This window comes from Notechis scutatus, chromosome 1 (assembly GCF_049901735.1).
Source record: "Notechis scutatus isolate UNSWTSFEM ecotype Mainland chromosome 1, rNotScu1.2, whole genome shotgun sequence".
Classification (NCBI taxonomy): Eukaryota; Metazoa; Chordata; class Lepidosauria; order Squamata; family Elapidae; genus Notechis; species Notechis scutatus.
This window is the reverse complement of record NC_142009.1, coordinates 242,219,800-242,239,715: the sequence shown is the minus strand read 5'-3', so window position 1 is coordinate 242,239,715 and position 19,916 is coordinate 242,219,800. Positions and strand designations below refer to the sequence as shown.

At 38.9% G+C, this 19,916-nt stretch overlaps 1 protein-coding gene across 6 annotated transcripts; it reads right to left on the bottom strand.

Moving 5' to 3' along the window:
• Window positions 1-382: 382 nt before the first annotated feature.
• On the bottom strand, window positions 383-19,652 carry SAAL1 (serum amyloid A like 1). 6 transcript variants are annotated; one of them, XM_087951163.1, is made up of 13 exons: window positions 19,527-19,652; window positions 17,267-17,431; window positions 15,619-15,714; window positions 14,596-14,679; window positions 13,060-13,139; window positions 10,985-11,044; window positions 9,505-9,620; window positions 7,947-8,130; window positions 7,556-7,638; window positions 7,270-7,458; window positions 5,565-5,761; window positions 4,095-4,187; window positions 383-1,022 (listed from the first exon to the last, which is right to left on the bottom strand). In XM_087951163.1, exons 2-13 carry the CDS (start codon window positions 17,390-17,392, stop codon window positions 930-932), a joined length of 1,401 nt encoding a protein of 466 aa, XP_087807289.1. In that variant the 5' UTR covers window positions 17,393-17,431; window positions 19,527-19,652; the 3' UTR covers window positions 383-929. The 6 variants fall into 6 exon arrangements, with proteins under 6 accessions (XP_087807289.1, XP_087807268.1, XP_087807281.1 ...); XM_087951142.1 differs by having other exon boundaries at window positions 19,212-19,537; XM_087951155.1 differs by lacking the exon at window positions 19,527-19,652 and adding an exon at window positions 19,337-19,419.
• Window positions 19,653-19,916: the final 264 nt, after the last annotated feature.

Below are 19,916 nucleotides of genomic sequence, written 5' to 3'. Positions count from 1 at the left end.
CATCTTTCTGTTACTATTTTTATTATATTTTTATCACACCATAGACACACACACACAAATTCAAGGTGGTAATATACACAATTATTCATGCCTATTTTCCATACAAGAACAACCTTGTAAAGTTTTCTGGGCTGAGACGGAGTGACTGGTCAAAACTTCTCAGTATATTTTCATATCTAGAACTCAACTCGTATCTCTAGGCCAGCACCTTCATCACTACATCTGTCTCTTTGTTACCTGTCATATACGTTGTATGTTGTGTACTATATGAAATTCATAGGAACCTTCCTCCAATACTGCAATTTCTATACCAGTGGCAGTGGCAGAGAGTAGCTACTGCAGGTTGTTGCATGGCACGAGAAGACCTGTGACACTTCTGAAGTATAGTTGAATTATAGTTTATTTCATGTAACAAAAATAATGCACAAGCAGACATCTGTCACATAGGTCTGAATACTTGTTTATTAGTTACAAAACGCTCTAGTTTGGGATGTTACTATAACTAAGCTTCACGTTGGTACAACGTTTTGAATCATTTTTTTAAAAACTCTGTAAGACAAACAAACCAAATTAACCCAACTATTCTCTGTAGGAAAAAAAACACTTAACTAATTTTATCATTAATACAGGAAAAGGAGCACCTTTTTCAGACTTAGATGAAGGGTTGTTCATTTTTAGCTGAAATTTACAACCTCAATAGCTACTAAGATATAAAATTATGTTGCATTTTGTCACCACCTACAACACTTTAAAAATGCAGAGAGCTGCAGATGCTAAACAGTCTTCAGGGAGCTTGTTTTTCCAGACCATTTGCTCTATCGCTTCCATTTTAAAAGTATTCTCATATAGGTTTCAATTGGCTTGGAATTCTTTCTTCAAAGAGAAACACATTTTATACAGTCTCGTTGCAGCAAAATAGACACATGGACCTATGCCTCGAGTTTCAAACTTGGGAAGCTTTTGCTTAAGTTGTCAGCAAGAGTCTGATCTGCTCCATGCAGCACTTCAAGAAAACTCTCCACCTGGGGGGGAAAAAAAAGCAAGTTGAATAAAGTAAAATATGGGAAATGCTAAGCAGGATGAACTTATTTTGTCAAGCACCTTGACCAGGATATAGATCATTTCCAAATTTCATGCTGACTCTTCACTAGTTTACGGGACATCAAATAATAATTTCTACAGAGTTAAGTACACAAATGCCTTCAAAGCTTTCTACGTTTTGAACTTCCCAAATATCAGTCAATATCACTTCGGTGACAATGGGAAAACTTCCTTTGCAATTTATTCATTAATGCTCTTTTACATATATTAAAGATATGGGGAAAACACTGTGTAAGGTGTTTCTTGGTTTAGAAAACAAAACAAACAAGGTTATAATATAGGTAGTCTTTATCTTTGTCTTTCAACCAAAATTGAGCCCAAAATATTGGTTGCTAAATGAGTAGACCTTTCCCACCACAGTTGTTAAGTGAATCATTGCAATTGTTAAATTAGTAACATGGTTATTAAGTGACTCTGATTATTGCTTATCAAAAAGTAAATATGAGCCAGTTGCCAAGCGTCCAAATTTTGATTTCATGTCTGTGGGGATGCTGCAATGTTTGCAAGTGTGAAAAACAGTCATAAGTCACTTTTTTTCAATGCCATTGTAACATTGGATGGTCACTAAACAAATGGTTGTTAGTCAAAGACCTGTATTTATTTCACCAAATTTATAACCCCATTTCTGAAGAACTATAGGCAATGTACAAAAAAGAACAAAATTACAACACCAACAGACAACAAAAACCCTCTAATCTGAATAACTAGGATCAATGCTGTCAGTCAAAGGAATTGGTGAAATTCAAAACGTACAGGTGAAACTCAAAAAATTAGAATATCGTGCAAAAGTTCATTTATTTCAGTAATGCAACTTAAAAGGTGAAACTAATATATGAGATAGACTCATTACATGCAAAGCAAGATACTTCAAGCTGTGATTTGTCATAATTGAGATGATTATGGCTTACAGCTCATGAAAACCCCAAATCCACAATCTCAGAAAATTAGAATATTGTGAAAAGGTTCAATATTCTAGGCTCAAAGTGTCCCACATCTAATCAGCTAATTAAGCCATAACACCTGCAAAGGGTTCCTGAGCCTTAAAATGGTCTCTCAGTCTGGTTCAGTAGGAATTACAATCATGGGAAAGACCACTGACCTGGCAGTTGTGCAGAAAACCATCACTGACACCCTCCATAAGGAGGGAAAGCCTCAAAAGGTAATTGCAAAAGAAGTTGGATGTTCCCAAAGTGCTGTATCAAAGCACATTAATAGAAAGTTATGTGGAAGGGAAAAGTGTGGAAGAAAAAGGTGCACAAGCAGCAGGGATGACTGCAGCCTGGAGAGGATTGTCAGGAAAAGGCCATTCAAAAGTGTTGGGGACTTTCACAAGGAGTGGACTGAGGCTGGAGTCAGTGCATCAAGAGCCACCACACACAGACGGATCCTGGACATGGGCTTCAAATGTCGTATTCCTCTTCTCAAGCCGCTCCTGAACCACAAACAACGCCAGAAGCGTCTTACCTGGGCTAAAGAAAAACAGAACTGGTCTGTTGCTCAGTGATCCAAAGTCCTCTTTTCTGATGAGAGCAACTTTTGCATCTCATTTGGAAACCAAGGACCCAGAGTCTGAAGGAAGAATGGAGAGGCACACACTGCAAGATGCTTGAAGTCCAGTGTGAAGTTTCCACAGTCTGTTGATTTGGGGAGCCATGTCATCTGCTGGTGTTGGTCCACTGTACTTCATTACGTCCAGGGTCAACGCATCCGTCTACCAGATTTTGGAGCACTTCATGCTTCCTTCTGCAGACGAGCTTTATGGGGATGCTGACTTTCCAGCAGGACTTGGCACCTGTCCACACTGCCAAAACCACCAAAACCTGGTTCAATGACCGTGGGATTACTGTGCTTGATTGGCCAGCAAACTCACCTGACCTGAACCCCATAGAAAATCTATGGGACATTGCCAAGATCTATGGGACATTGCCATAGAAAATCTATGGGACATTGCCAAGAGAAAGATGAGAGACATGAGACCTAACAATGCAGAAGAACTGAAGGCCGCTATTGAAGCATCTTGGTCTTCCATAACTCCTCAGCAGTGTCACAGGCTGATAGCTTCCATGTCACGCCGCATTGAGGCAGTAATTGCTGTAAAAGGGGCCCAAACCAAGTACTGAGTACATCTGCACTATTATATTTTTCAGAGGTCCGATATTGTTCTATGTACAATCCTTGTTTTATTGATTGCATGTAATATTCTAATTTTCTGAGATTGTAGATTTGGGGTTTTCATGAGCTGTAAGCCATCATCATCACAATTATGACAAATCACGGCTTGAACTATCTTGCTTTGCATGTGATGAGTCTATCTCACATATTAGGTTCACCTTTTAAGTTGCATTACTTAAATAAATGAACTTTTGCACAATATTCTAATTTTTTGAGTTTCACCTGTAGAAAGCTTTGAAGGCTATGTATCACTGTAGAAATTATACTAGAATTTACCTCCCAGGACTACAAGAAATCCCTCTGTGATCTGGCAGCTTAATCACCAATGCTTTTTCTGGCACTAACATGTTCCCTTATTTTACCAGTGGGAACCTCAAAATATTGGCACAAAAATATATTCAGGGAATTTATTTATTGATAAATATCTTGCCTCTGGTTCAGGAGCTCAAAATCGCAGGACTCCCTCCTATTTTTCCCTCAGTGCAACAACCTTGTGAGGTAATTTGAGCAGAGAGAATTACAACAGCTCCAAATCACTTGGTGAGCGCCCATGGCTGAGGGTGGACTCAAATCTGGGTTTTCCCAATGCCAGCCCAAAACATTAACAATTTTTAAGGCATAGGTTATATAACTTGAAGCTGGGAGGGGAAGGAAGAAAGAAAAGAGAAGAAAGCCAATTTTTTATTCTATTAATGAAATTTTACCAGCCATGTTTTTGAACATAAATCTCTAAAACAAAATTTAGATGAAGCCAGTATATCAGAGGTATTTATCCTTGACAATATCTCATAGTTTTTGCTTATTTCAGAAGTCATACATACCGAAGATGAATAAAATGGAAGGAGATTTTGAAATGCACAGGAGCATTTCTGTTCATTTATATGACCTTGCTTGAGCCCCTCCAATATGTTTTCCTAAAAATACCAGCAAAGAGTTAGATGCTGTTTGAATAAAGATTAATAAAGCTTATTAAGGTTGGTAACTCAACTGTGAAAGACAAACATAAACAGTATGTTCCAATAAAAAATGTGAGTCATGGCAACCCAGTGATCAAAGAAAACATTTTAATATTAATAACAATTCTGCATATGAAGAATACTAAACGGTAAATATTAAACACTGAAGTATTTAATATTCCACTGTGTTTCATGTGCATAAATTAATCTTTGAATCAATTTGGCTGTAGAAAAGGTGTTAAAAATGTAATACTCCATAATTGCTAGAAGGGTTCTGTAGGGTATTTTTATACAATAGTTGAAAAATAAGCACTTAAAACAAAAGATATATACATATTCTATCTTAATCAAACTAAACCAATTTATTTCATAAAAAAATACTCATCCCTGTCTACACAGTAACAATTTTCTAGTGAAATTCTTGCACAAATTATAAAATGCAAGCCAGCCAGAGTTTTCCATCATTTTTAACATGGTGAAAGTGTTCTACCCTCCTTACATGTATATGCTCATACACATAAAAATATAGGTTTCATTCCTTTCCATTATAGAAGACAATTTTATAATTAGTAAGAGAGCAAATGCTTAAAAAATTATTCAGAACTTCAGAAGATATGACAGTGCAGGTACAGCTCCAATATAATCACCCAGTTCTTTTTTTAAGCATCTGTATGGCCCTTGGGGGAGAAAGCTGCTTTAATAAATATTTTTATATTTATAGCAGGTTTATAGCTAGAAAGCGCATGAGTTCGAGTCCCATCTTAGCCATGAAAGCCAGCTGGTGTCAGGCTCAAGAAATAAGAAGCCAGGATATACTTCAAAAGCATTATGAGTTTATTCCATGCTGCCTATACAAAAGAATCTCATCTACTATCAGTGAAGCCAAATTGGTGGTAGATAACTGTCAATGTACTTCAAGGAGGACTGGACTTAGCTCTCTTACAGGAATGTAGTGAGTCCAAACTGATGATGTGTTTTACCCCACCCTTAGTTTAGCCTAGTCATTTCCTATTTTGGGCTGGTTACTCTCTTTTGTTGTAGTGGGGAATAGGAGAAGGAAGATGTGTTGGATATGTTTATTGATGTATTTGTAACAATAATAAAGGTGGGATATAAATAAATAAAACATTAAAGATACAATTCCTTTAATGCATACCTGGATACTTGCGATTCCAACATATTCCAAAACATCCCTCTGAATAATTTCTAAATTTTTGTCTAAATTGAAAATGGACCCTAAAAATGAGATTCTTCCATCTCAAAATTATCTAGTGATAAAACCTGGGTTGAAAGCATTCCTTAACTGTCAAGTTTATATTATTATTATTTTTTTACCACTGTTAATTTCTGGAGCATATTGGAGAGTAATTCACAACAGATGTCCTTCAAGATTTTTAAATGGAAATCTTCCTCAACTATTTCCAATTTCTCACACTCTTCTGTCTGGGATTTCTTTGAGCTGTCTACAGATCTCTTCTCACATTCATCCATATTTTGTAACACTCTAATCACGCTATCAATCAGAGCCAGATCTGAAATGCAAAAAAAAAAAAATATGAATGAAAGTATGTCAGGGCAAAGAGGAATTCCTAGTAACGAACTAAGTTTTAAAATAGGTAAGACTCTGGAGTCATTGACAGTATCAGTACAATCTAAAAAAGACCCAGAACAGACAAAAGATAAACAAAGAGCAGCAACTCTTTCTTCACAAATTAACCTAATAATTATATTTGATTATAGATCAAATGAAAATATTTTCCAAAAATAATTTACAGACAAAACAGTCCATTTAAAAGAAAAAAATATATTAGAGGAAATGCACATATCTCTTATAATATTCTATATTAAAAAGGACAATGCCAATTTGTTAGAACGTTATCATTTCAGTCAAAAATCTATGGCCTCAGACAAACTGGAAAAAATAGTCATATATAATACTTATCATAAAACCATAAAATCATAAAAATGAAGAAAATTTATGCTATTATGATTTCAAATTGAATGTAGGAAAATTAACAACAGCTTCAATTTATGTCCAAATGACAATACATAAAATATAATGAAACTATTTTTATTTCTTGAAATTGCAGAGAGAAATTTTAGATATTGGGAGATAAACATGAGATGCTTTTATGTCACTCTTTCCTCTTTTAGAAGTATTGAATAACAAATGTCCTTCAGAAATATTTATTTCACCAAACTTACTCAAGTACACAATAGTGGGTTGTATCTCTAATTCATTAATCAATTTTATAGATGTGGAAGTGCTAGTTTCATTAATGCAGATCACAATCCAATAACTGAGTGCCTAGAGGAACTTCCAGACCAATGAGAGTGGAAGCTGAATGGCCTATTATTATTGCAATTCAAGTAAACTGAAGCGCCAACGTGAATTTGAGATTCTTACAAATAAATTTACTTCTTGAGATTTCATAATCAACAGTGTGGGATTGCAGTAAAGCATTCATGAGAGACCTGCTTATTTCTTTGGCATGAAGGAAAAAGAAAACCATGCAGGAACAAAAGAGCATATTGATGAATAAAGTGAAGCAATTATAATCAAAATATAAACAGAATCCAGTCTTGGATTTAGAACAAAGTGAATCAAAATCAACTGGACATAAAGGAAACAAATTATACTTATAAGAAGATGATTTTTTTCTAAACAGAAATATTAGGAAATTAACGCCATTAAAAAAGGAAGAACTCGAGCTATGGCAAATTTATCACTTGTGAACAGCAATAGTAATGGTTCACATGTAAATTGAATTGAACATATTCCTGCAAATTTTTCCTTACCCAAACTCCATTCTAACCTATTGTTGTTAGTTGCGAAGTCATGTCCAACCCATCGCAACCCCATAGACAACGTTCCACCAGGCCTTCCTGTCCTCTACCATCTTCTGGAGTCCATTTAAGCTCATGCCTACTTCTGACCTATGCTATCCTTCAAATACTCCATTTTGAAATTCTGTGATTATATTCCACACCCCACCCCACCCCGTATTGACTTGTGTAATATATAAGGTATAACACTTACTCCTTCCCATTTTTACGTAGTCCTGATTTGTCTGTGAAGCAAAAATGGCTGTCAGCACAGATAAAATAGAAGCCAACAGGGTTTTCTGTTCTTGAACAATAATTGGTGGATCATCTGGCTGGCAGAGTTCATTGCAAAAGAGATTATAGAGCAGGCTCCATGTTTCCTTTCCTCTATCAGAAGATTTGACTGAAAAATTAGAACAAATTTAGTCAATCTCTAAAAAAATTCTTTATTAAAGGACTTTCTACAAATACTTTGTCATTAAATGCTTCAGAAAACATACCAATTGTTTGAATGCCTTCATCCACTGTAGTGAGCAGCTGTAGAATATGCATATAAACTTCAAGTCCTTCAGAATTATCTGAGCTGCAGTAAAGCATTATGAATTTCAGTTACAATTATTCATTAAGAAATACTGTATTTGTGTCTGTGTTTATGAGAAAATTCAGAGTTGAAAGGGGACATATTGCTGAAAAAAGCAAACATTCATTGAAAAGTTTCTACCCCATTCAGTGATATTCAAGAGAGTTAAACCCCAACATTTACATTTTAAAATTGATATGATTTGATGTTCTTTGCTACAAAAGTAGGTAAAATGAACTTGAACATTACTTGTCCAATATGAAAAAGTGCCTTATATTTCTATGCTTGCATGCATATTGATAGATGTTTACCAAACTTGTTTTGCAGCTTCAAGCAGACAAGGTAGAATTTTAAAATCAGGAACATCATCTGGAGAATCATCTGTGGGCTGTTCCGCTGATGGACAAGAATCTTTTTTAATCCAGTTTATCATTAATTCTTCATCCAAATCAAACAACTTATCAACCACTTCACCAACTTTTACCAGCAAGTCCACTAAAACAAAAATTAAAGTACAGTTAAATTAAGACCACATAAAATGCAAAACAACATTCAGAAAATAAAACATTTTAGTATTCTCTAGTGTACTACTATATAGCTAATAGTAATTAATTAATTTGGATGTATGCTGCTTTGAGAATCTTTACATAGTATTGGTAAATCAAATATAAATTTATTTTCAATTAAATAAATACAAATTAATCAGAAAAGTACCTGTCAACCCTGAAGCTGGCCTGACTGAGGCCCTTTTGAAACTTCAGCACTCACACACAGGAGAAGAGGGACATGGAAGGGGGAATAGAGATAGTTGGGGTGTTGTAGTCAAAACAAAATATTTTCTCTTGGGAACCAAGGACGTTCCTGCAGGTGCTTGGAAGGAGAGGACTGGAGTCACCTAGCAACTGGACAGTGTCCTGATTGGACCATGTGACTCTTTTGAGAAAGTGCATAACTTTTACTTTTAATTAGGTGAAAATTGCTGGAATACTCAGAGATGGTTTTCACCGGCCTATGCCAATATGACATATCCAATAAACTTATTCTTTGAGGAATCTACCTGCCTCAGAGTTTTGTTTGCTACGGATATGTTACTTGGAACCTTGACAGTACCCTCCTCCCCCCAAGTAACGTTTGTGGAATATTTTTTCTTTTCCTTTTTTCCTAAGTTTTATACTTCTTTTTTCAATTCACTCTGTAGGAGTAATCCAATAGAGCATAGCACGAAGAATTAGGATGTGAATTTCCAAACAGCAGTTTAATCTTATGCTACTAGCCATTACTAATTATCAGAGCAGCACTTTAGATTTTAAGGCCAAACTGTGCTTTGTAGTATGAAAGGGCATGCATCATGTACCACCTGCCTACAACTTTTTAATTGGAAATGTTATACCTTTTCCTTTCATATCTTGTACTCTTCCCCTTTTAGCCTGTTTGCCTTTGTAAATATATTTAAGACAATTCAGAAAATCAGTGCCACTTATGGCACCTATGGTCGTTTTACCCAAGACTTGGACTGCTAGAGACTCAAGAAAGATGTTTCCATTGTTCTTTCAGTTTGTGGATGTAAGTGCCAACAGTGCTTTATGAATATCACATTCCAATTTTATATTAATATAAATATAGTATATCGACAACCCAAAGATATTATAACCATAGGAAAAGAAGCCACCAAAGCTACTCCATGATTCACATGGTTTCACTGTATCACGGATTCTTTGTTTAACTAGAAATGCTTTGAGCAGTTTTCCTTATAAGTAATTTAAAATGTCTGATTCCCATAATTAAAGTACATTAGTAGTTGTGCATTTTTCCTTATTTTAAAAAATGCTCTTTGATGCAATAAAATACAGTCTTCATATATTAGCTTACCATTTGTAGAACTAGACATGATAAAACAGAAACAGTTATAGACAGACGGACTTTGTTTGATTCTCTCTACCCAAATATTAGCCACTTCAGATTGACAGAGGCAAGTCAACAGTAACCTAAAATACAAATGGAAATGTAACAATGTGAGATTTTTTTTGAAAAGCCCAAATTTATTTATCAGTTCTATAAGCATCTAAAGATAAGCTCATTAAATCTAAGTTAACTTGTATAGGGTTGCACTTTTTAGTTTTTATCATGGTTTATGTTGATTAGATATACAATTAAAATTAAAATCAAATAAATGGTATGTGAAGTCAATTAGCATATATAGAACACATATCAGAACACAGCCAAGCCCCCACCCAATCAAGTGACACCCCCACTAGCAGTTAAAAGGAAGAAGAAGCTGCAAGCTCACATCACTCTGAGAAGCACAGAGCCGAAGACAGAAGCCTGAAGATGATGAATGAGACTTCATCGAAACGTTGCCTAGATACTTCCAATCTTACGCGGGAGAAAACCCGAATAACCAAAGATCCACATACAAATACCCGCGAGAACCTCAGAAAACACATATATATATGTATGTATGTATGTATGTATGTATGGCCTTCAGCTTTGTTCGGGTATTTTCCCACGTCATAGCAGTGGTGCTTTTAAAGTTGTAGCAACGTTTCAGCAGAATCTCATCTGCCATCATCAGGCTTCTGTATGGCAGATGAGATTCTGCTGAAACGTTGCTACAACTTCAAAAGCACCACTACTATGACGTGGGAAAATACCCGAACAAAGCTGAAGGCCATACATGTAAGTACCCGCGAAAACTTAAGAATATATATAAAACTCGCACCCCGTGGGCTGGATACATCATGTGCTGGCCCCACCCCCGCCTGGTTTAGTGAAGGGGGAAAAAGTCCCAATACGTCATGAGACACCGTCATGATGACACGAGTTTGACACCCCTGATTTATTTGGACTGTCAGCTTAAATCAGTTTTAAAACTGATATGAGCAGCTTTTGGAGACAACAGAAAAGGAAGATAAAAATGTACTGAGTAAACATATTGGTACTTTATTTTACTCAGACATTTGAACTTTAGAGCATTAGAAAATGGCCTCATTTACACTTAACACTAAACCAGAATTATGGTTAATTTATTATCAAGCAACAACAATTCCATCAGTGGTTTATCTGTACAAGCAAAGTAGGCATGTCTGGCTTCTGATTTTGAGGAAAAATTGAATGAGTTAAACAGAAATCTTGGTTTGTATAAAAACAACCATACAGAGAGTTGACCAGATCAACGAATTGCATTTCACTGCAAGAGAAGCTACAAGCATTTAGCATTTACAAACTACAAGCTACAAATCTGTCTACAGTGTACACAAACATTACGACTATTCCCAGGTAAACCAGAATTCTATCATTCTAGCTTACCATTGTCTCTTATGCTAAAGGTATTTAACAAAAACAAGCTTACCTGCTTGTTTCAAGCAGAGTTGGGGAATCAGAATCACATAAACGATGAAGCACTATTTGTCTGGAAAAATCACGTATCGGTTAAGCAGCATACAACGTGTGACAAACATTATTTTCTATGCCTTTACTCAGACATCTGTCAATGTTTCCTGAGCCTCCCCCCATCTTTAACATTTAGAGTTGCCAAAATAAAGTGCAAGTGCAATTTTGGAGGATGTTTTACTACAGGTAGTCCTCGCTTAGCGACCGTTCAAAGTTGTGACAGACCCCCCCCCAAAAAAAGCTACCGTATATACTCGAGTATAAGCCGAGTTTTTCAGCCCATTTTTTGTGCTGAAAAAATCCCCTTGGCTTATACTCGAGTCAGATTCCCCTCTGAAAAAAAAATGGTGTGGAGCTCCGGAGCTGGGCAGGCGCTTCCCTGCTTCCGTGTTTCCTTTGCAACTTTTAAGGATGGGGGTAATCGGAAGCAGAAAAGTTCTTGCATGAGGATATATTTTTTCTTTTTTTAACTGTTTTTAGGGGGGGGGAAAGACCCACCGTCATGTGAGAATGCTCAGACACGAAATCTATCCGCCCGAAAATAAGTGTGTGTGTGGGGGGGATTTTAACAGAGGGAAGATGTAGGGAGAAGGCAAAAGCGACGGAAGATCCTTCAGGGGAAACTGAGGGGGAGACTCACCCTTGGTCCAGATGAGCCCCCTTCCCGCCCCTAAGGAAGCAGAGGCATCCAGCAAGGGCAGGCAAGCCCCACTTCACGGACTCCGTCCGTCCTCGCTCCCACCCACCCACCCACCCAAAGCCACGAAGTCCCCCAATCGCGCAGCCCAGAATCGCCCTCCCTCAGGGGGCAGCAACGACGCCCGGTTTTTCCCGAGACAAGAAGCTCCGCCGTGCAATGAAAGCGCCCTGGCTCTAGGCTCAGAAAACAACGCGAGCCGAGGTCACTTCGGCTCCGCTCGGCTTCTCCAACATCCGGCGCCGCCCTGTTCTATGTGCCGGGACCGGCAAGTCCGAGCAGCCAGCGCGTGGAGCAGGGCGGCGCCGGAGATCGTTGGCTGCCTCTTTCGCAGCACAGGAGGCCTCCCCGGCTGGCCAGCTGCTCTCCTCCTTCTCTGCCTGTTTGTTCTGTGTGGCCGAGGAGGAGACCGCGGCTGGTTGGAGGCTTTCTGCGCCAAGGAGCGGCTGCTGGTCTCCGGCTTTGCTCCGCTTCTCCAATGGTCCGCGCCGCCCTGTTCTCTACTTGGGCAGCCGGGCGCCGCAGCGGCGCCCACGGCGGCAACAGGCAGTTCCGCCCGGGCTCCGCTCAGGTGTCCGGCTGGGGCTGTCGGGAGTTGCTCCGCCGGTGCGCCCCAGTCCCGCGTCACCTCGGGAAGGGAAGGCAAACGGAAGAGCCGCGGCAGCGCTTTGCAAAAGGAACCTGCCGTTGCAAAGCGCTGCGCGCTCTTCCTTTTGCCTTTCCTTCCCGGCGATGACGGGACTGGGGCCGCACCGGCGGCAGCAACTCCTGACAGCCCCAGCCGGACACCTGAGCGGAGCCCGGGCGAACTGCCTGTTGCCGCCGTGGCGCCTGGCTGCCCAAGTAAAGAACAGGGCGGCGCCGGACCATCGGAGAAGCGGAGCAAAGCCGGAGACCAGCAGCCGCCTCCCTTGGCGCAGAAAGCCTCCCCCAACCAGCCGGCCGGATAAACAAAGAATTAATGGAAGTGAGAAAAGAGATAGGGTTGCTTTGGGGTGGGGGAAGGAAGATGAAAGTTAAACAACTACACAAATTAGATTGTAATAAAGATATAGATCCTGCTGATGTAGCCAAGCCCTTCCCCAAAAATTGTCCTTGATATTGTTTGCTAATACACATGTATAAAGTCATCCCCCCCCCCCAAATATTCCTTTTATTCTTATGTTTGGACAACAACAGAGTTTTCTGTATCTTCCTCGAGAAACATTTATATCCACCTGCCAAGCCTTACAAATGTTAACATCAAGAATATTTTTTTTCATTCTATATTAAGAATGGTGTTTTAGTAGCAACAGGAGCTAAAACTGGAGTCTGAAAATCATGGAAAAAAACCTTACCCCAGGTTCTCATCTTTACTAATAGATAGACACGTATCTTGACAGCAGGCCATATTTCCCAGAATACCCACACAGATTTCCTGCAATGAAAAATGTAGTAAGTTAACGTAAAGTTATATACACATGAAGGTAAACATTATCAAGGATATATATGCTTAGGTGTGTTCTCAATATATGCAGAATCAATTGAAGCAGGAAACTAGTTCTCTATGGTCTTATTTTTTTTCCTCAGTGAATAACCAAATCCTTTAATAAGGTTTAATAACATATTTATTAAGTATTAGATTTCTTGTACTGATATCCTTTGCGCAAAACAACATTTTGGTATATATATTGTCATTTTCTACAAGCTGTATTATCTTATAGGCAGACGAGGAAGTGCTGCATATATTTCCTTGAGCTCCTAAAGGAAAGGTGCAATAAATCTAACAATCAGTCTCTTGCTAACAATGTGACATGGTTCCACCTCTATCAAGATACTTATTTTAACTATCCCATTGTGTAAATTTTTATTATATGACAAAGAAGAAGGGGCAAGCAAAGAACACACTGGCTCAATAATATCAAATCTGATGCAAAGTTGAACATACAATTGAAAGAAACTGCATTGGTCAGAGTATCATGGAGAGCACTTGCCTATAAAGTCACCAAGAGTCGGACATGACTAAATGGTTAAAAACAACAGCAATTTTGGAAGTCATATCCAGGTCATTCAAAATCTTAGTTATGCCAAGTCATGGCCAATCAGGATATGTCAGTTAATATTTGTTAAATAGAAGCACAGAAGTACACAATCCTGTGATTCTGTAACTGTACTGTTTCTCAAGATTAGTAACATTTAAAATCTATGAATGTCCTAGAACTCTCATGCTGTTGCTAAGTCCTCAGGTCTTAAAGCTGCTGACGTTGAAAAATACCGCTATAACCAATGATAAAATATTAGTGAACCATAGAAGTATACTATAAGTAATGGATTAATAACAAAGAGTTAGTAACAACTCAGAAATATTTAGTCAGTTGTATAGTCTTCAACTTACAACAGTTCGTTTAGTGGCTGTTCAAAGTTGCAATGGCACAGGAAAAAAGTGACTTAGGAGTTTTTCACATTTACAACAGTTGCACCACCCCCATGGTCACATGATCAAAATTCAGAATTCAGTACATGCTTGGCAACCAACTTATATTTGTGATGGTTGCAGCGTCCCAGTGTCATGTGATCACCCCTTGCACCCTATTGATAAGCCAAATTTGTTTAACAGCCGTGCTACTAACTTAACAACTGCAGTGATTCCCTTAACAACTGTGGCCAGAAAGGTCATAAAGTGTTACAAAACTCACTTAACAATTATTTTGCTCAGTAACACAAATTTTGGACTCAGTTGTCATTGTAAGTCAAAGACTACTTGTATTTAATGGCTTTCTCCTACTTTATGAGATTGTATCTTTATTTGCTGTTTGTAGTTTATTTAACTGCATAATTCCTATGGTCCAAAACTCAACTACATAAGTAATAAACATATTCATAATAGAACTTACAGTAAGTCGAGGACACTTGGACTTTGCAAGAAAAACCATAAATATGTCAGGGGCTTTAAATTCTTGTAAAAATAAAGCAACATCCTGAAAGAAAGAAAGTTGGACAAAGCTTATTTGGTGAGGAGTAGCATAATTTTTAAAAGTTCATTTTGGAGTTACATATACTAGTTACAAAACTTTTTCTGCTAGCACCATCACAATTTTTTTTTATTTAAAGTTTGAATTTATATTTATGTTATCTCTTCTGAATGGTTCTTGGCAACACAGGAATTTAGACAGAAATGTGGTTTACATTACATACTTTCTTTCTGTAATTTATTCCAAAAACCAGTTGATCATAAACAAATGATGTAAACATTAATGAATAGATAGTACAAGATAGGCTGTTTCTTTTGGAAGAGGTATATCAACAAAACTCAACAGTGCTTAACTGAAGATATGATCTAAAGTATATAAGATCAATGTGAGGAACTTTACATAGATTTAATAAACTTAATCTATGCCAAATGTTCTTAGGAATCAATATGACACTGCTACCCCATATAACAATAAATCTGGGTAGAAAAATATTAATACGTTTCACAGGGGTCAGGTCGAAGAAGTAATAAATATACAACTTAAAAATACCACTTACTTATAATAATTAAATTTTAATATGTACATCACAGAGATTCTTAAATTTATCAACTTGTACAAGTAAAATGAGTAAACAAAGCACAGAAAAAGATCTGATTATGTTCCAACTCTGCCTATACAAAACTGATCAGGCATAAAAGAAAAATGGATAGATGTATGGATGTAGACATATAGATGTATATAAAAATAAAGATATGTTTTTGCTAGAAAAAGATAGCCCCCCTTCTCTGCAAAAAAAAAATCTTTCAGAAATCTTTAATTTATGACTAGCAGCTTATCAAATTACCATTCCCATGGTTTTAATAGTTTCTAGTTAATACTATATATACACTCAATTCTATTCCCAAATAATTTTAATACTCTACAGAAGGTCGTTTTAACTCATACCTTATCCATTGACATGTCCCATACTTTGCAAATATCATTCTCCATCTCTTCATCTAGTTCCATTTGTTCTTCTTCATTGTTCAGTTTTGAAGTATCCTTTGAAGAGTTAACAAAGTTGTAAAGTAAATAAAAACAGATATAAAAGTACAAAGTAACTGTGAAAACCTACCAGTAGACTTAAGTAGTGATTGTAACAATTATTGCTAGTTACATAAAGCATAACAAATACATTTATGTTGCAATTAAACTACTGTAGCAGTTTGCAACCAGAGTCCACTCAGGTTATTAAAGGATTTTTAAATTTCAATGTGATCTTTTGTTTTACATTTTACATATAAAACTATATATCTACCTTACATATGCATCTATAACTCTTAGCTATTGGCCAGGAGCATATGGACACTGTGGCCATGGTTAGGATGCTAGATGGAGGTTAGCACGCCCATGTTCAAGACCAGAGTGCTGCTGTAGGGCAGAGTTGAGCTCCTATCCTTCACTCCAGCTGGGTGTCCCCCAGGGAACGGTGATATCACCAGCTAAGTTTCTGACACGAGGGTAGGCAAGCTATTGGCCAACGATGATAATCAAATGATATTTATCAACTTTAAGATGATAGATTAGCTTTCGTGGTCCTGTGCCACCCAAATTAATCTAATTGAGGATTACAAATAATCACAGATATGCTGACACTTTGTTAATGTGTATTTTCAGGCATGATATTCCCCTCTGAAAAAAAAATTGGGCCGGCCAAAGAGACCCCCACTGCGCGCCAAGAAATCGCCCGCCCGCCCGCCCGCTCCACCTGCCCGCCCGCCGCCGCCCGCCCGCCCGCTCACACCGCCCGCCTGCCCCTCGCGCCGCCCGCCCGCCGCCGCGCCGCCCGCCCGCCACTCACACCGCCCACCCGCCTGCCCGCCCGCCCGGCGATTCCCAAAAATCGGAATTCCGATTTTAATCAGAAAAATATCATGTCTGATTTTACATATTCTGCTACTCTTCTCTTTGTTCAAAGCTAGGTACTGTTTGAAATAAGAACGTTTGTTTTTTACTTCTATTGGTTCAGTTAATTAAATTAAAAGGCATTTCTCTGGAAAGTCCCAAACTCTACCCTATCTTTGGACTGTAAATGTTTGAAATTTACATATACATTAATATTAGTGCCATGATAGGAAATCACCTAACAAGTCAACCTGTCTATGTCAGCATAGACAGTAATTGCATATGATTGTCTTTCATCTATGGCATCTGTGTTTTGTCAATACAATGAATTCATTTAGATTCCGCTCTATGGGTTTTTCTTTGTTCCGATGCATCCTAAATTAATTATAGAGTAACTGAATATTTTTAGTAATTATTTAACTCCCATTCAGCTTCTCCCATTAGAAAATTGTTCCTGTTTTTGACTGACTTTGTTAAAATTTTAACAGAAGATCCTTGGGTATCCCTTTTTAACACTCTGATTACATCTTCTGCATCTGCAAACTTGAGTTATAATTTAAGCTATTTCCCAATGAACTATTAAATACCTGTTCCCAAGGTACTGACTCTGACAAATAACCTGCCTTATGTTTGCCACACTTCTATGAAAAAATGTTTCACATTCAGCATATAACAAGTACACACAAAGAAGATAATCAATACAGAGTACCTCAATTAATTTCTCAAGCACACCTATCAGCCAGTGTTTGCTGTAAACTGTATTTCCAATGGAATCCCCAGCAGCCACTTCTTCTTCCTCTGAATCACTTGAGGGGGGTGAAGGATTTCTGTCCATATTTATGCAATGCTATCCTACTAATAGATTGAAAAGTTCCTAAAAAAAGGGTAGAAAACAAAAGTTCAAACATTTTATTTTAAAAGAAAACTGTCTTAAGGATAAGGCCAAAAAGCATTAATCTTGTTAGCAAGAGACGCGGAAGGCCACAGCAGTAAAATTCTTGCAACTGGTTGAACATATCCATGGTCCCTCCCAATTTTAACATTTCAATGCTTTGCAAATACTCATCATTTGTTTCTCTGTTCATTCCTGCATCAATGCCTTGCAATACTTGCCTGCCAAATAGTAAACAATGTGTGTTACTAAAAACAATAATCTCCTAGGTTTAAAAATAAATATATCCAGAACTAATTGTTGAGAAGCCTGTTAAAACTTACAGTACATGGCTTTGGAAGAGGGGTCTTCAAACTTGACAGCTTTAAGACTTGTGGACTTCAACTCCCAGAATTCTTCCTCCAGTCATGGTTACCTCGAGAATTCTGGGACTTGAAGTCCACAAGTCTTAAACTTGCCAATTTTGAAGACCTTGTTTCAGAACAAGCATTCTCACATTGCACCTAAGAAATCATTTTTTAAAAAAACAGCTGAAGATGTATACATGTCTATTGACTTGTTTAAGTTAGGAGGAAACGCACTGATGTTTTCTATAACTGGAAGTTCAAAGCTATTCAGATGTGTCCTCTTGGATTTAAAATTCCCAAGAATGATTTCTAAGTAATTTCCTAGGAAAAAAAGAGGGCTGTTCAATATAACTAATTACAGGTAGTCCTCGACTTACCACCACAATCAAGCCCAACATTTCTATGGTTAACTGAGACATGTTAAGTGAATTATGCCCCATTTTATGACCTTTCTTGCCACAGTTCTTAAGTGAATAACCACAGTTGATGAATTAGTAACAGGTCGTTAAGTGAATCGGGCTTCCCCATTGATTTTGCTTGTCAAAAGGTTGCCAAAAGGCAATCACATGACCTTGGAACATAGCAACGGCCATAAGTAAGAGTCAGTTGCCAAGCATCTGAATTTTGATTATTTGATCACGGGGATGCTAAGTGTGAAAACAGTCACAGGTCACTTTTTTCAGTGCCACTTTGGACAGTCCCTAAACAAACTGTTTTAAGTCAGTGCAGCACACATGCAGCTCCGGACATCTAAGGGCATCACAGTCCTGTTATTGTTCAATCTTGGGTGGCTGAACACCACTTGTCCCTCTAAGAAGTTGGACAGGGGTCACATAACTACTCAGGGGTCACATAACTGCTCAGGGGTCACATAACTGCTCAGGGGTCACATAACTACTCGTTCATGGGGAATAATTGCAATCCCCATCACGAATGGGGTTCAACAGGTTACCCGCACCTGTAAGGTAGACACACGCGTAGGGTAGACACACGCTAAGATCAGGTGTAGTGTAGTCAAGGGCTACCTGTACAAACTAATATAAAACCAAAAAAGGGAAAACAAAGTCAGAGGAATTCAGTTGCGAAGGGAAAGACAATCCTTTTCTTCTTCTTAAAGCTCTGGGGCCAATTCAGAGCCCTAGAACCGAAAACAAGTCGGGGTCGAGCTAAAACTATCGAGTTTTAAAGGGAGTTTGTTCCTCCTCGCCCTCGTCCTCAGGAAAGCCCCATTCACAGAAAACCAATTTTCCACAAGCCACGGGATCCGGGGACCCCGCTTCTCCCGCCATCCATGCCAACCTCCGCTGAAATCCCAGCGCCGCAGCGCGCCTTCCAACTTCAGGCTTCTACCACCCCGCCCCCACCCCCCATGCTACCCGCGCGCACGGCGCTAATGCGCGCGCACGCACACATACAAAGTTTAGCTTCCCGCCGTTCCGGTGGCCGATTCCGATTGGCCCGAGTTTTTGTTTTGTTCCTAGATGACTCCGCCTCCTTTCCAGCTTTCCTTCTGTTCCCGCCTCCCCTGGGTTGAACCAACCCATTAGCGGCCTCGGGCCTGGGCCGCTCGGGCGGCGCGACAAACCTCGTTTCGCTCCCGCAGTTGGCAAAGAGCCCGCGTTGAATCTGGAGCGGTTCCGCTCTCCCAGCGGGAAGCGGCTTCCTCTCGCAATAGGCCAGGAAATTGGGTCCCCGTCTCGGAGAAGATAGGTCCGTCCTCGTTAACGCACCCCAGCCTTTCGGCTCTTCTGACGCGGAGGCGAAGGCGGGCGCCGCCAAACGTTTAAAGCGCCCTCCGCCGGCTTCTCGGTGCAACTTCTTCCTCGGGTTGTGCGAGCGAAGCGCCGAGACGCTGGAGGACGGATGGCAGGCCGGACGCGCGACTCACACGTTCTCCCCGTTCAAATGCCGTGTCTTGGTTGCTTTAGGACAGGGATCTCCAACCTTGGCAACTTGTGGACTTCAACTCCCAGAATTCCTGAGCTAACATGACTGGAGGAGGAATTCTGGGAATTGAAGTCCACATGTCTTAAAGTTGTCAAGGCAGGAGACCCCTGAACTAGATTGTCATTGCACAAAGGAATATATACAACTTTCCCAATACAGGTAGTCTCGACTTA